This window comes from Rhamphochromis sp. 'chilingali' (assembly GCF_963969265.1).
Source record: "Rhamphochromis sp. 'chilingali' genome assembly, chromosome: 9".
In the NCBI taxonomy this organism is placed as follows: domain Eukaryota; kingdom Metazoa; phylum Chordata; class Actinopteri; order Cichliformes; family Cichlidae; genus Rhamphochromis; species Rhamphochromis sp. 'chilingali'.
The window spans coordinates 14,821,882-14,835,146 of NC_137936.1; the positions used below are offsets into that span (position 1 = coordinate 14,821,882).

At 43.9% G+C, this 13,265-nt stretch overlaps 2 protein-coding genes across 7 annotated transcripts in view; one reads left to right on the forward strand and one right to left on the reverse strand.

The window, feature by feature from the left end:
* Positions 1 to 1,870: 1,870 nt before the first annotated feature.
* On the reverse strand, positions 1,871 to 7,296 carry dnajc11b (DnaJ (Hsp40) homolog, subfamily C, member 11b). The gene is made up of 16 exons (XM_080891221.1): positions 7,200 to 7,296; positions 6,436 to 6,565; positions 6,268 to 6,341; positions 6,069 to 6,170; positions 5,817 to 5,945; positions 5,600 to 5,722; positions 5,059 to 5,132; positions 4,774 to 4,963; positions 4,552 to 4,637; positions 4,033 to 4,149; positions 3,780 to 3,935; positions 3,341 to 3,410; positions 3,074 to 3,131; positions 2,696 to 2,838; positions 2,483 to 2,612; positions 1,871 to 2,375 (listed from the first exon to the last, which is right to left on the reverse strand). Exons 1-16 carry the CDS (start codon positions 7,272 to 7,274, stop codon positions 2,350 to 2,352), a joined length of 1,683 nt encoding a protein of 560 aa, XP_080747347.1. The 5' UTR covers positions 7,275 to 7,296; the 3' UTR covers positions 1,871 to 2,349.
* Positions 7,297 to 11,207: 3,911 nt separating this feature from the next.
* The window catches only part of LOC308402088 (calmodulin-binding transcription activator 1-like), a 62,287-nt gene continuing 60,229 nt past the window's right edge, over positions 11,208 to 13,265 (forward strand). For all 6 annotated transcript variants that reach the window (XM_080890690.1, XM_080890689.1, XM_080890693.1 and 3 more), the window contains exon 1: positions 11,208 to 11,243. In XM_080890690.1, coding sequence (XP_080746816.1) covers positions 11,219 to 11,243 — 25 coding nt within the window. In that variant the 5' untranslated portion in view covers positions 11,208 to 11,218. The remainder of the gene's footprint in view (positions 11,244 to 13,265) is intronic.

A 13,265-nucleotide genomic window follows, 5' to 3' on the forward strand; every position in this document is an offset into this window, starting at 1 on the left:
ATGGAAACATGTGCCTCTGTTCTACGGTCTCTCCACCTCAGAGAGCAGCAGAAGGACCCCGACACAAAATAGAGTAGATATTATTGACAACTATATTGCCAAAAGTGTTCACTGACCCACTCAAATCATTGAATTTAGGTGTTCCAATCACTTCCATGACCACAGGCGTATAAAATCAAGCACCTAGGCATACAGACTTCTTCTACAAACATTTGTGAAAGTACAGGTCGCTCTCAGAAGCTCAGTGAATTCAAGCGTGGTACTGTCATAGTTGTTATTATAATAAAGTGGAAGCATTTGGCAATGACAGTAACTCGGCCAGAAAGTGGTAGGCTACATAAAAATCACAGATCAGGGTCAGTAGATGCTGAGGTGTGTAGTGCACAGAGACGGCCAACTTTCCGCAGAGTTAATCGCTACAGATCTGCAAATTTCACGACCTTCAGATTAGCTAGAGAATAGTGTGTAGAGAGCTTTACAGATTGCGTTTCCATGGTAGAGCAACTGCATCCAAACCTTACATCACCAAGTACAATACAAACCTTCAGATGCAGTGGTGTATAGTATGTTGCCACTGGACTCTAAAGCAGTGGAGGCGTGTTCTCTGGAATGATGAATCAGGCTTCTATATGTGGCAATCCACTGGACGAGTCTGAGTTTGGCAGTTGCCAGGAAAACAGTACTTGTCTGACTGCATCAAGCCAAGTGTAAAGTTTGGTGGAGGGCTCTGTGGGAACAGTGTGGGGAGGGGAGGGCAAGGTCCATAAAGACACGGTTGAGCAAGTTTGGTGTGGAAGAACTTGACTGGCCTGCACAGAGTCCTGACCTCAACCTGACGGAACACTTGGGATGAATTCGAGCGGAGACTGTGAGCCAGGCCTTTTCATCCAACATCATGTCTGACCTCACAAATGTACAAATTCCCATAAACACACTCTTAAACCTTGTGGAAAGCCTTCCCAGAAGAGTTGAAGCGGTTATAGCTGCAAAGGGTGGACCGACATCATATTAAATTCTGTGGATTAAAAACGGGTTGTTCAAAAGTGTGTGAAGCCAGACAAGCAAATACTTTTGGCAATATAGTGTATAAGAATGATCAATTCAGATCAATACAAACCATGAAAGGTAGAGGTGGATTGTAAAGTGGCTTGCATATGCACAGCCCTATTACAGATATGGCAATTGTGGAGTGTAAAGGGGGAATCATCTGATCTGTGACTGCAGCTGGGCTTGATTTCATAGCCAACGTGTTAAGCTCAATAAATTACATCAGCAGCAAATGAGCTACATGTGGCAAAAGTGCTGATCTTCTCCAATTTGCATCCAACCAATTACAAAATAATCCAAATGTTTCAAATCCATGCCAGTATTTTACTGCTACCACTGGATTTGTTCCAGATATACATCAGAGAAGTACAAACTATAACCTTCACTGTATTTAAAGTCCTTATAGAAAATTCTGTTTTGGCTGCAGCTACACAGTCAATCAATAAACACTGACGCAAATCAAATCCAAGCTGAATTTCTGCCTTTAAATTGCAGTCTAGAATAGATATTAAAAATCAATATGTGGAATTTGAGCTTCTCTCCCTCTCTTCAGTTGGAACTCTACCATTAAAGGGCAACTGCCGCGTTCCCTCCCCGAGCAAGCCCTCCCCTTTCTTCTACATCTCAGCCTTCACAGATACAAGTTCAGAGCACCAGTTAACACCTGCCGACCGGCACCGCAGTGAGCAGCAGATAGCGGCACTAAAATCATAAATAAATTAGGATGATTTTTTTTTGAGCGGATGATGAGAAATTAAAAAAAAACCAAAAAAAAACTCGAGTTTAGTCATTCCTCAGTCGTGGCTAGCCTCGGGGTTAGTGAGACGTGATCTGCGACCAGAAACATTTACATGAATTATTGCAATGACTATGCCATACCAATATTAGATCAAAACTATCAATGTGATACACATATAGGACAAAGACTACAATGATATGGGGTAAAGTAGAGCCCCCACTTTTAGCTCATCATTTAGGGAGTGTCAGGCCCTCTTGTGTAGTGCATATATAAATCTATGTTGTAGGTCTGTAGGGTTGTAGGGTCTTCTCCCCTGCAGAAGGCAGGTATTTGAGCAGCTCTCTCAGGTGTGGGGACACAAAGGGCAACACCTTGTCAGTGCTGACTGAATTCTGCTGGCCCACAGGAAAACATGAGTGGAGGAACTATCGGATTTGCTAACGTCACAACAGAAGAAGGCCAGAGGAGAGAGGCCAGCTTATTTTCGATGTGACCCCCTCCATTCTTGGGTTCTTCTGTTCACACAGTCCGTTTGCCTCGCCGTACTCCGACAGCGCTGCCCTCTAGGACTCGGACTCAATTCTGTGAGCTGATGAGACAAAAACACACTAGTAATCTGAACACTGATGCAAGCAGATGCTGTGCTGTTGAATACTATGGTAAATAATGTTACTCTTAATAGTCTCGCATACTAACATTGCTTGGGTATCCGTAGCGACTCTGTGTCTGCAGAGATGACTTGGTGCAAGACACCCCTGAACTGGTAGAGTAATTTTAGACTCTTCTCTTCGCCTACACAAGGGTCGTAGAAACCGGGCAACCCTGACTGCACACAGAGAAACAGTTTAAAAGAAATGCATGCAGATGTACATCAGATGCGGAAAGAAACTTTCGTTTGGTTTGACGCACCTTAGAGGCCTCAGTGAGGATGAGTTTGGAGTCTTTGACGAGGCACTGTAGAGGCACGGTCACATCGATGACTTTGGCTTTCTCCTGCTTCTGGCTGGTGTCTGACACAAACGTCCCATACCAAGCATTCAGGATGATCAAGCCTAAAAGGTAATATACGTCCATCATGATTGGCTTCACAGCAATGACGTTATGGGAGTCAGACAGACAGGATCTAAAGTTACAGTGCATTATGTAGTGTGACAGCTACTTTGACATGTGTTTCAAATATATGGATTCTTACCAAGTTTTGAGTGGATACAAACTTAAAGAAATATCAGTTTTTCCACACTGTGCAATGATTTTATTGTGTGTGCGTGTGTGTGTATATACTCTCACCCATCTTGGATTCTTCTGCTTCTATGATTCTCCTCACAGACTCCTGCATCAGCAGAACCTGCAGAGGAGCCGAGGGAGAAAAATAAATAGGGAAGGCAGGAGGGGAGAGGGGGGTTAGAAAGAGAGCAAAATCAGGATAGGATTGTAGCGAGCTTTTCTGGCGAGATTCAGTCATGAGTTCATAATGAGGAGAGTTGAACTCAGAAACAATGATCAATTATCCCCCACACACAATAAAGAACTGTGTTTCAGCATGCGAGTACTCACAGCAGACTCTGCCTCCTGCTTCTTCTTGGCGATGTCTGTGGCAGAGCTCTTCCTCTGCAGCTCCAGCTCTCTGAGAGGCACAGAGACAGACAACAATCACCCGCTGGGATTCACATTGGAGGCGTCTGTGATGACAGTGTAAGCATGAAAGAAATCCCTCTAGTATTAACAACACCCGCAATAGAAATGCTGCTCTTTTTTCCCCCCTACAGCAGAGTTGATCACCTTTATCTGATGTGTAAAGTTTGGCCATCATGCTATTCATTAAATGTAAAAAAAAAACATAGATCAAATACAGAAAAGTAGAGGAGAACCAGGTGATGATTAATAGAAAATTATCTTTTCTTATTTACGAGTTTTTGAGAACAAGCCTGGAACCAAGAGTTTCTTCTGCTGGGACAATGTGAGATGCTGTTTGAGGCAGAGGACATTTACTCACTGTTCTTTCTGTGCTTGTGTGTACGGGATAACGATCAGCCTGTGGACGGCCATGTAGACCAGCAGAGGTCCCACAGTGGCATAGAAGACGGCGCTGGGCAGCAGTTGATCAGTCAGATGGACTGGGAACAGGTATGTTTGATTTGCACGTGCCAGCCTACATAAGCCCAAATGTAAGCACACTCTTATAAGATAATCATGCAGTGAGGCAAAGACACACAGTAGAGTGAGACCACACTGTAGATGGCCCGTACTTGATCTTGAGTGTAACTCCCTGCGGGACCCCAATGCTGACAGTGGCTGACAGTATACTGTGTCGGCTGATCTTTCTCTCTGCTCCATATTCTACCACAGTGCCAAACCAGCCTGTCCTAGAAACACGGGGATACAAAAGTGAACAGGGAGATAAATGAAACTAGGCAGCTAGTAAAGAGAATAGCATGGCCACAATTGGACTTTTAGAGCTACTATAAGTGGTGATCACTGTTGTGAGAAAACAGCATATTTTAAATGTTACATTACCTTTTAAAATAATGTCTCCATTAATGCAACAACTACAGATCATGTCTTAATCTGTATTAGCTCTGTGAATAAGCTATTGTTATGATATTGAATATGCTAACAAGAAGAAAAAGTAAAATTATATTTCTATAACTTTCATTGTATGTTTGAATAAAACCAAACACAGCATAAACATGCAACTGGGCAATGACCCCAAACACAATATCAGCAAACTATTTTTTGCAAGTATAGGACACTTTTTACACACATACTTCACAGATCCTTTAACTTTGGTCTGGTCTTCATCCTGGAACTTGTACTGGTAGCTCATCATCAGGTAGGAGTGTGGCACGCCCAGCTGGACAATGCAGGTTGGAAAGCCAGGAGAACAGCAATAAAGAATAGAAATAATAAGGAAAAAAATGATCAAATTAATAAAAGTAATGACGTAGTACTGCTGCAGCCTTTGTGTGCATGCTTATCTTTGAATGTACCTGCAGAGCTAGAGTAAAGTGGCTGCTCTTGGTGTCTCGGACAAGGCTGGTAGTCATGGCGCTGTTGGGCCCCCAGCGCCACTGAAGATAACCCATGGTGTTCTGATCCAGGTGCCGCGCTGTCATCAGAGAACAACTCGGTCGCAAACCTCGAGGTGAGAACTGTAAACCGCACTGGGCTGTCATGAAACTGAACAGAAAAAAAAAAATTATACAGAAAGGAGATATGAAAGGAGAATGCAGTTTTGCAGTTTGACGCATTATTGACAAAAAGTTGGGTCTTACCACCGTGGTGTGACATTGCGAAACACCTTTAACCCAATAAGAGGTCCCAGTATGTCTCCCGCACCAAACTCCACCTGCAACAAATGCAGATGCAAGTGCACGGAAAGAAGAGATTGTAGAAGGCTACAAAAACTGAACCTACCGCCTTACGCATTACATACATCATGTCTGCAAGAATTACCAGCTTGCAGGTGTATGATTCCCAACTAGTTAAAGTGCAAGTTACATCAAAGTTTCCATTTGGTCTTCAACCAAGGAAGATCTGTACAATCACTTCAGCTTAAAGGTGCATGTATTTAAGGTCACAATGACCTTGATCATTGGCCACCACATTCTACCCAGATTCTCCTCAAATCCAGGTGGACATCTGTGCTACATTTTTAAAAAATTCCTTTAAAGCATTCCTGAGACAATGTGCCCAAACACCTGGATAGACACACAGACTTCCTCAGAGGTATAATGAGATGGATGGACAAGTTCCTACTCATTAAAACAAAACGTTAATGTGCTTCTCTCTGTAAATGTGTCTGCTTGTGCGTACCTCCCCCCAGCCCTTGGCTGACATAACCCTGCGCACGGTCATGTTAATGTTTCCTCCTCCGTTCCCATTATGCGTGGAGAGCGAACCAGACAGCACTGCTGTGTCAGAGTTCGTCAAAGGAGCCTGCAAAAAGACAGACAGCACAGAATACCGATGTGATCTTGGCTCAGGCTAGCACGTGGGTGGACGGTAATGGCTAAGTGAATGTTTGTTGTACCTCTATAGACTGAGAAATATGCATCTTGTTGATTTCAATATGAGGAAAGCCTCCTCCTGGCATCTCTTCAAAGTCTTCATCATAGCGGTCAAACAGGTCCGTTGCATCCACACCAACGCTGATGGTGCCCTGAATAATGATGCCGTGACAAACAGATTGACAGGATTAATTAAGAAAAAAGGAAAAGAGTGGGAGACATAATGCAATGAACGTGGAAACAGGGCTGTTTCGTGCTGTTATGATGCTGCAAACCTTAGGGTTTGTTCTTTGCTGCAGTCTCCTCTCCTCTCTCTCTCTCTGTAGCCTTTCATATTCCTCTCGAATTTCTGCCGGTGTCCTCTTCCTCTCCACCACCTACACAGAATCACAAAGTGCAGGTGACGCAGACACAGCACATAGCAGCGAAAAACCACTCAAATGCAAGAAAAGTAGATTATGTTTGGAAACATACCTCCCAGCCTTCCACCTCCAGCCCTTTCTTCCCAAAGATGTCATAGATAGCTCTGGAATGAGCATCACTCAGCACTGAGCAGAGGGAAAGCAGATCCCGAAGACAGACAATTCATTTCACAAGTTCAACTATACCTACTAAATGCCTTACAACTATGAGATTCCTCACCTTCATAAGCTTGGTGAACCTGGTTGAAAAGTTGCTCAGCTTGTCTTTTCAGCTCTGGGTCTCTGTGTTTGTCTGGATGGTAGAGCATACATAGCCTCCGATATGATGCCTTTAGCTCCTCAGCTGTGGCCTGTGGCAGGAGACAGGACAAGAGTCACCCCTGAGAATGGCTGACTAATTAAACTGATTAAAACAGCAACTGTTGGGTATTTTTGCCTGAAAATAATTGCCACAGCCTCCTGAATTAATGTCTGTTCAATCAATTAACTGACTAATCAGTTAATTGAGAGCTGAAACACCACTGCTGCATTAGTGCGTCCAAATTCAAGAGTGAAAAACAGTCAGCAGGCGTTTACATTAAAAAGCCATTAACAAAAAGCGTAATAATGCACTACGCGTTAAGCTAAGGAGTCTGCCCCTGTGTACCTAATGCTATCTAATGTTACTTAGATGAGCAACTACAATCCACACAGCTCATATTCGCCCCAGTTTTTAGGAAAACTCAGATTTCAGAGGATGTTCTTCAAGACGATCGTAGCATTTCTGCCAGCGCCTACTTCCATGTAAAGTAGATAGACAGCCTGCCGGTGTTCGACCGGTCTCAACCTCTAACGACGATGGTGCCGACTGAGAGAAGCGTTATTCGGTTGGAGGATGAGAGCACACGGGCTGCAGAAGGCTTTCTCATTAAAACCCAACACAGAGGTCACAGCAAAAAGTCCGCTGACGTCGGACATCACTGATAAACACGAAGCTAACCTTACCTCTTTCCTAACGTTGAGCAGTGAATAGAAGTCCTGATTGTTAGACTCAATATCATCATCTAAGGGAGCCGCCATGTTTGCGTTTGGTCCGGTTCGGTCCCGCCCACTCGTTCAGTGTTCTGGGAGCTCATTGGTCAGTCACAGGAGGAGCTGCTGTCTTTCTGTCGTCCTCTGCTGGCTGTATACATACAAGGAGAAAAGGGCTTTTTATAAAATGTATGTTGTCAGTTTATGACTTTTTTTTTGTCATCCTTCAATTTGAATGTGCGCCAAACACTCAACTGTGATTGGCTATGACAGATTTCGGGGTGTTTAACAAATTATGTACTATCTAAAAAGAAGTACAGTGGAAGAAATAATAAATAAATAAACAAATAAGTAAATAAAATCTTGTTACTGGCATTGGTTCTTGGCCTTCTAGTAATTTAAACATTTCACAATCTGTGCATCGCTAATAATAGCCTCTTTGAGTCTACTACTTCCTTTCCTTGGACATTTCATTTTGCAGCCTTATATTTCTACACTATATTTAGAAGGAGAACTGAGTACTATGTACTCCACTACATTTATCCTTAGATAAAAGACCAGAATCAGATTTTACAACCAAATCACTGTTGATACCCTCAGAGCTCAATGACTACAGGCTAGTTGCCAACTAAGACATGGGTGAAGACATCTCTTGACCCTCTGCAGTTTGAATACAGATTAAATCTGCAGTCATCTATATACTACAGAGAGCGACATGGTGAAGATCACCCTCTTTGATTTCCATAGTGCATATAACATGATTCAGCCGCTGCTGCTGAGAAAGAAACTACAGGAAATGTCAGTAAATGCACACATTCAACAACTCATGAATTACTGACAACCAAAAAGACCAGCTGCAGTATGTGAAAATGTGCAGTGCTCTTTGAGATCAGGTGATATGCGGTACAGGAGCTCCACAGGGGACAGTGCTGTCTTCATTCCTGTTCACCTTGTACACCTCAGACTCTCAGCACAACTCCAGGTCATGCCACCTACAGAAATACTCTGACAGTTCTGCAGTGGTTGGATGTATTAGTGATGGGCAGGACGAGGTTTGCAGAGCGCTAGTGGACGGTTTTGTAGAGTGGTCTAACAGGAATCCTCTGTTTCTGAATGTTAATAGCTCAGAAGAGAGATGGTGATCAATTTAAGAAGGAAACAGACAGTTACACGACCCGTGTGGGACAGGATGTTAATGTGGAGGAGTACAAGTACCTGGGCACCTGCATTGACAAAAAGCTCAAATGGAAAGTCAACACAGACTGTTCAGGCTCTGTTTTGCTAAGGAAGCTGAGATCCTTCAATGTGTGCAGCAAAATCTTGGAGTTTTTTCTCACTCAGTTGTGGTGAGCACAGCGTGCTGCTGCGGGATGAGAAGCATCAGAGCTGGTGACACGGATAGACTGTATAATTGTTTAGGAAAGCTGGCTCTGTTATTGTCTGCAACCCGGAATATTTTTGAAGCTAAAATCACAGAAAAACCTTAACCACCCTCTGCACCACTCACTAGACAGGCAACAGAGCAACATCCTTAACCGAATTATTCAGCTTCCAGAAAGACCACACATTATTATTATTATTATTATTATTATTATTATTATTATTATTATTATTATCATCATTATTATTATTATTATTATTGATCAACTGGCCATGTAACAGACTGGCTACCTGTTCTGGCTGTACCCCGCCTCTTGCCCTGTGAATTTCAACTGTTGCAATGAAAGAATTTCCCAAATATGGGATAACCTATTTCTCATCTCATTTATAGAAGTGCGTATACACTTCCACACACCAATTAAAACATATATAAAACATTTACCCCCTGGATTAGCTCATGTTAATAAGTGAGTATATATTAACATGAAGCAGGTGATATTACATGAAAAAAACCTAAGACCATCATGTGATTCACTCTCTAAACCAGGGCTGACAAATTCATTTTACTTCATGTCAGCCCAGTTTGATCTTAAGTAGGCTGGGACTACCAAAACCTTTGCATAATAACATATGAAAAAACAAACACCCCAGTTAATTTCTCTACAAAACACTTTGAAAACATTTCTTTCTAAAAGTCGCATTTAACCAGCCATTGCTTTACAAAAAAGGTGAAAAGTCTGAAATTTCTTAAGAAAAGTACGTCTGACATGGTCATTACACCGTCATTGCATGTGCATTACAATTTAAAGATCATAGTGAGGCTATAAACTCACAAAACCTCCACATGTGGAGTTTTTGTGGGGAAATAAAAGTTTTTTGTGAGTGTTTTATGTCTTTATGATCCAAACAACCTACCGGGATCTAACATTTGTTATTTTCTGTACATTTTCACTCTTGTATAATAACGCTGGCATCACACCAGGAACAATATAAATCTCTCATGAAAGAAAAAAACACATTGAGTTAATAATGACTTGATCACACTTTGCAAAGTCATCCAGTGGGCCAATTGGACCCTCTAGTGGGCCGCTTCCAGGCCCCAGGCCATATGTTTGACACCCCTGTTCTTCACCATAACACTGGACAAGTGCCAGTGATTACTCATGTATCCAGTACTCTTGAAGTACTATATATTTTTGGTTAAAAAGTAATCTCATCTTTGGCTGAATAGAAAGTGCCATACTGTGTTGGTATGAACAGTGAGCTCCACCCTGACATAAATAACATAAATGCAACATTAAACATTTGCTTTCTTTCTTATTACACCGCTACACGTTTGTCGTTGTCGTTCACCATCTCTGAATTCCGCTGATCTCGAGTACCTAGTGTGTCTCTGCACCCCGAGGCTGCGCAAAGCACACGTAGCCGAGGACGAACCATTCAAAACCTCTGTTTTCCGTGAAGCGTGTCTGTGGAGAGGATTGTCTCTGTCAAACACAAGGCTTTGGTGCAAAGGCGATATTCTACCCCGAGGCACAGAGTGACAGTGTGGGCTGGAAACGAGAACATAATGATCCCAGTTAAGCCCTACTATTTAGAAAAGGATAGCATCGCATAAAACGGCAGAATTATAAATAGCCTGTCAGTGAGGATATTGTGATAGGCTCGTTATAAACTAAACTTTACGCAAAGATATCAGCAGCGACATTTCATCCCGCACGCTGAGCAGGAGGACGAGTATGGAGGAGGGCATGTTTTTTTTCCCTTCCACCCCACAAGTTTTCATCTGACCTGCCATGGCTCCCATTTAATAACATGGCTCAAAGAAAGCAGGTAGTGAGTGCACGCAGCTCTGTGTAGGCGCGTGTGGAGCTGTCCTTTCAGCACCGCGAGCTTCAGCACCACGGCGAATGACAGCACCCGGCAGCCCACGCGCGTCAAAAAACTCTCTTTCAGGCAGTTCTTTTCATTTAGATTCAAGAGGGGTTCATAATTTATGGCGAGACGCGACCTTACATCGCATTTTCTCAACAGTCCACTGGGTTTGCGTGTGAAGAAATGAGCGCGCGCTCGCTAGCGAGAGTTTCTGTGCGCGCGTAACGTATATGTGTGTAGGCCTGTTGTGCGCGTGCGAGTGTGTGTGTGCGCGTGTGTGTGTGAGGGAGAGAAGATGATGATGAGCATGATGATGATGCTGTGGGAGGCTGTCAAGGTGTCCTCGAATACAGACGTCGTTCAGTGACGTGAGAGGGGTAAGAGGGAGAGAGAGAGAGAAAGAGTGCGCGTGAACGGCGAGGAGGGGGCGTGGTCAAGGGGAACAAGCGGAGGGATGGTGAATTCCGCGAGTCACCATCACGGATCCCCGCTGTCAGTCCTCTCTGTTTGGACCAATAGCCGCGCTGAACGCGGCAGGCTCACCCTCCCCACCCCTTCTTCTCAGCCCCGCCCCCCTCCTTGAGCTGTCCTCCTTGTGCACGCGCGTGGTCCTCCCCCCCACCTCCCTCACCGGCACCACCACCATCACCACCCCCCCCTCCCACTACCACTAGGTCGAGTCGAGGAGGAGGAGGAAGAGGAGGAGGAGGAGGGATGAGGCGCGCGGCGGAGGGGAAATGGCTGCCGAAAACAAGCCGGAAGGTAAGAGAGAAATAACGGTTTTTATTTAAGGTGCCGGAGTCCCGCTCTTCGGGTTTCATGCGAGGCTAGGAAGGGACGGAGGGATAGAGGAGGGCAGAGATAGCGGCGGGGCTTTCCCTCTCCTTTAGCCCGTCCCGAAAACACCGAGGCTGGTGCTGAACCAGCGACTGTGTGGAGCACGGTTAACCGAAAGCAAATAAATAACAGGAGGAGAGTTGTCCTGTCGGTGGGCTCTGGCTGATTCGGGATACGGTAGTTTTTCACCGTCCGATGCTTGCCAGCGTTTCCCCCTCGAGTAGCTGGCTTATGAATGCTTTTTAAGCATTTAGCATTAAGGGGATGGAGGATGAGAGGAAAAGAGAAGAGTGGTTCACGCTGAAGGAATTCAGATGCTGCTCTGTGTGTGTGTGTGTGTGTGTGTGTGTGTGCGTGTGTGTGTCCGTGTCTCTCTTTAAGCATAAAGTAGACCACTGAATTGCTAATTTCTTTCCTGACAGGCACGCAACCTCCTCGACCAGCTGTGTATTTATTTAATCACAATCGGTGTGTGTTTCGGTGTGTGTGTGTGTGTTTTGTCCCTTCAGTGTTAATGTGTCCTTATGGATGCTAAGGCGCTGAAGGTGAGAATTTGGCTGCATATAGGTTTGGGAGGGGTTGGTGTGTATGTGTGTCAGTTTTAGGTCATAATGATTCCAGCCCCCCCCCCCCCCCCCCCCATTTGTGGTCGTTGTTTGTTTGTGTTTTTACTCCCTTAAGTAAACTCTTGAGGTCGTTATCATCTCTCACACACAGTCACCATTTCATTGAGACTACTATTTATTCATTCATGAATTATTTAAGGGTTGCAATGTTATCTCTGTGTCAACTTGTGAGTTCTTTACTCGTGGTGTTTGACATTTCTTTATAAATACCCCCTGGTTGTTACTCTGTTCACAGCGCCTCTTTCGTTTTGTGTCTTTAAAGCACTGCTGATGCCACGAAGGGTTAAATTTACAAAAGAGGGCAGCAAACTTAGCAGCAGACTGTGTTGTAAATGATCAATGGCTCTCTAAACGGGGTCTGTCCCCCTCAGGTGTCCCAAATTAATTTATAGTAGATCATAAAATTGTGTTGTTTCATTAAAAAGTGGATATATATATACACAGATGGGGGACCATTTATGCCAACAAAACAAGCATATTGTGTACATTACTCCCTCCCTTTGTGTTGGCCCAATATAAACCCTGATATGGCTATGACACATCCTGTCAATCTGTCATGAAACCAGTCATTTCTCTCAGTGTCTAATAGACAGTTCTTGCTGTTGCATACCTTTCATTATCAGCTTGCTCTGAAAAGTGATGTTACACCTAAACCATCTAAATTGTTTTTAGTTTTTGTGAGGCAGTCCTGAGAATATCTTCTCCCTCGCCTCAAAAAGTTTGAGAACCCTTGCTACAGACACCACAGTTCCTTAGCAATTAAAATTAATTAATTAATTAATGGAAAACTCTTTTTTTGGGGGGGGGTTAAATAATCAAAGCTGTAGTAAAATTGTCAGCGAGAGCTTTCAGCACTCTCTCCACTAGGGAGCAACACTGAGCAAGATTTCTCAAAGGGGCAATTTTTGGCAACACTTGAACTACCGTCATGCATTTCTGCAGTACATCGTGTGTACAGCACTTAAAGTCAGGCACGCATATACATACATCCATGCGTGCAAGCAAGCATGCAGAGTGTTGCCAAAGGCGAAAGGAAGGCCGTGGGTTGAGAGTCCCGTTGCGTGAAAAGACTAGAACTGTTGATGAGACAAAAGGCCCATGGGCAGATCAGCAGGCAGTGTACCACATAAATATTAAACCTTCCCCCCTGCCCATACTATACCATACCTACTCACGCAAACAGATTCACAGTGTGTTGGAGTTTTATCCATTGCCCCTTCAGTGTTGCGTGTAGTCTGGGTATAATGATTTAAAAGTCTGAGCCTTGCTGAATGAAAGCCAAATGAATTGTGGCGACGAAGGCAGGAGACAGCCTTCCACT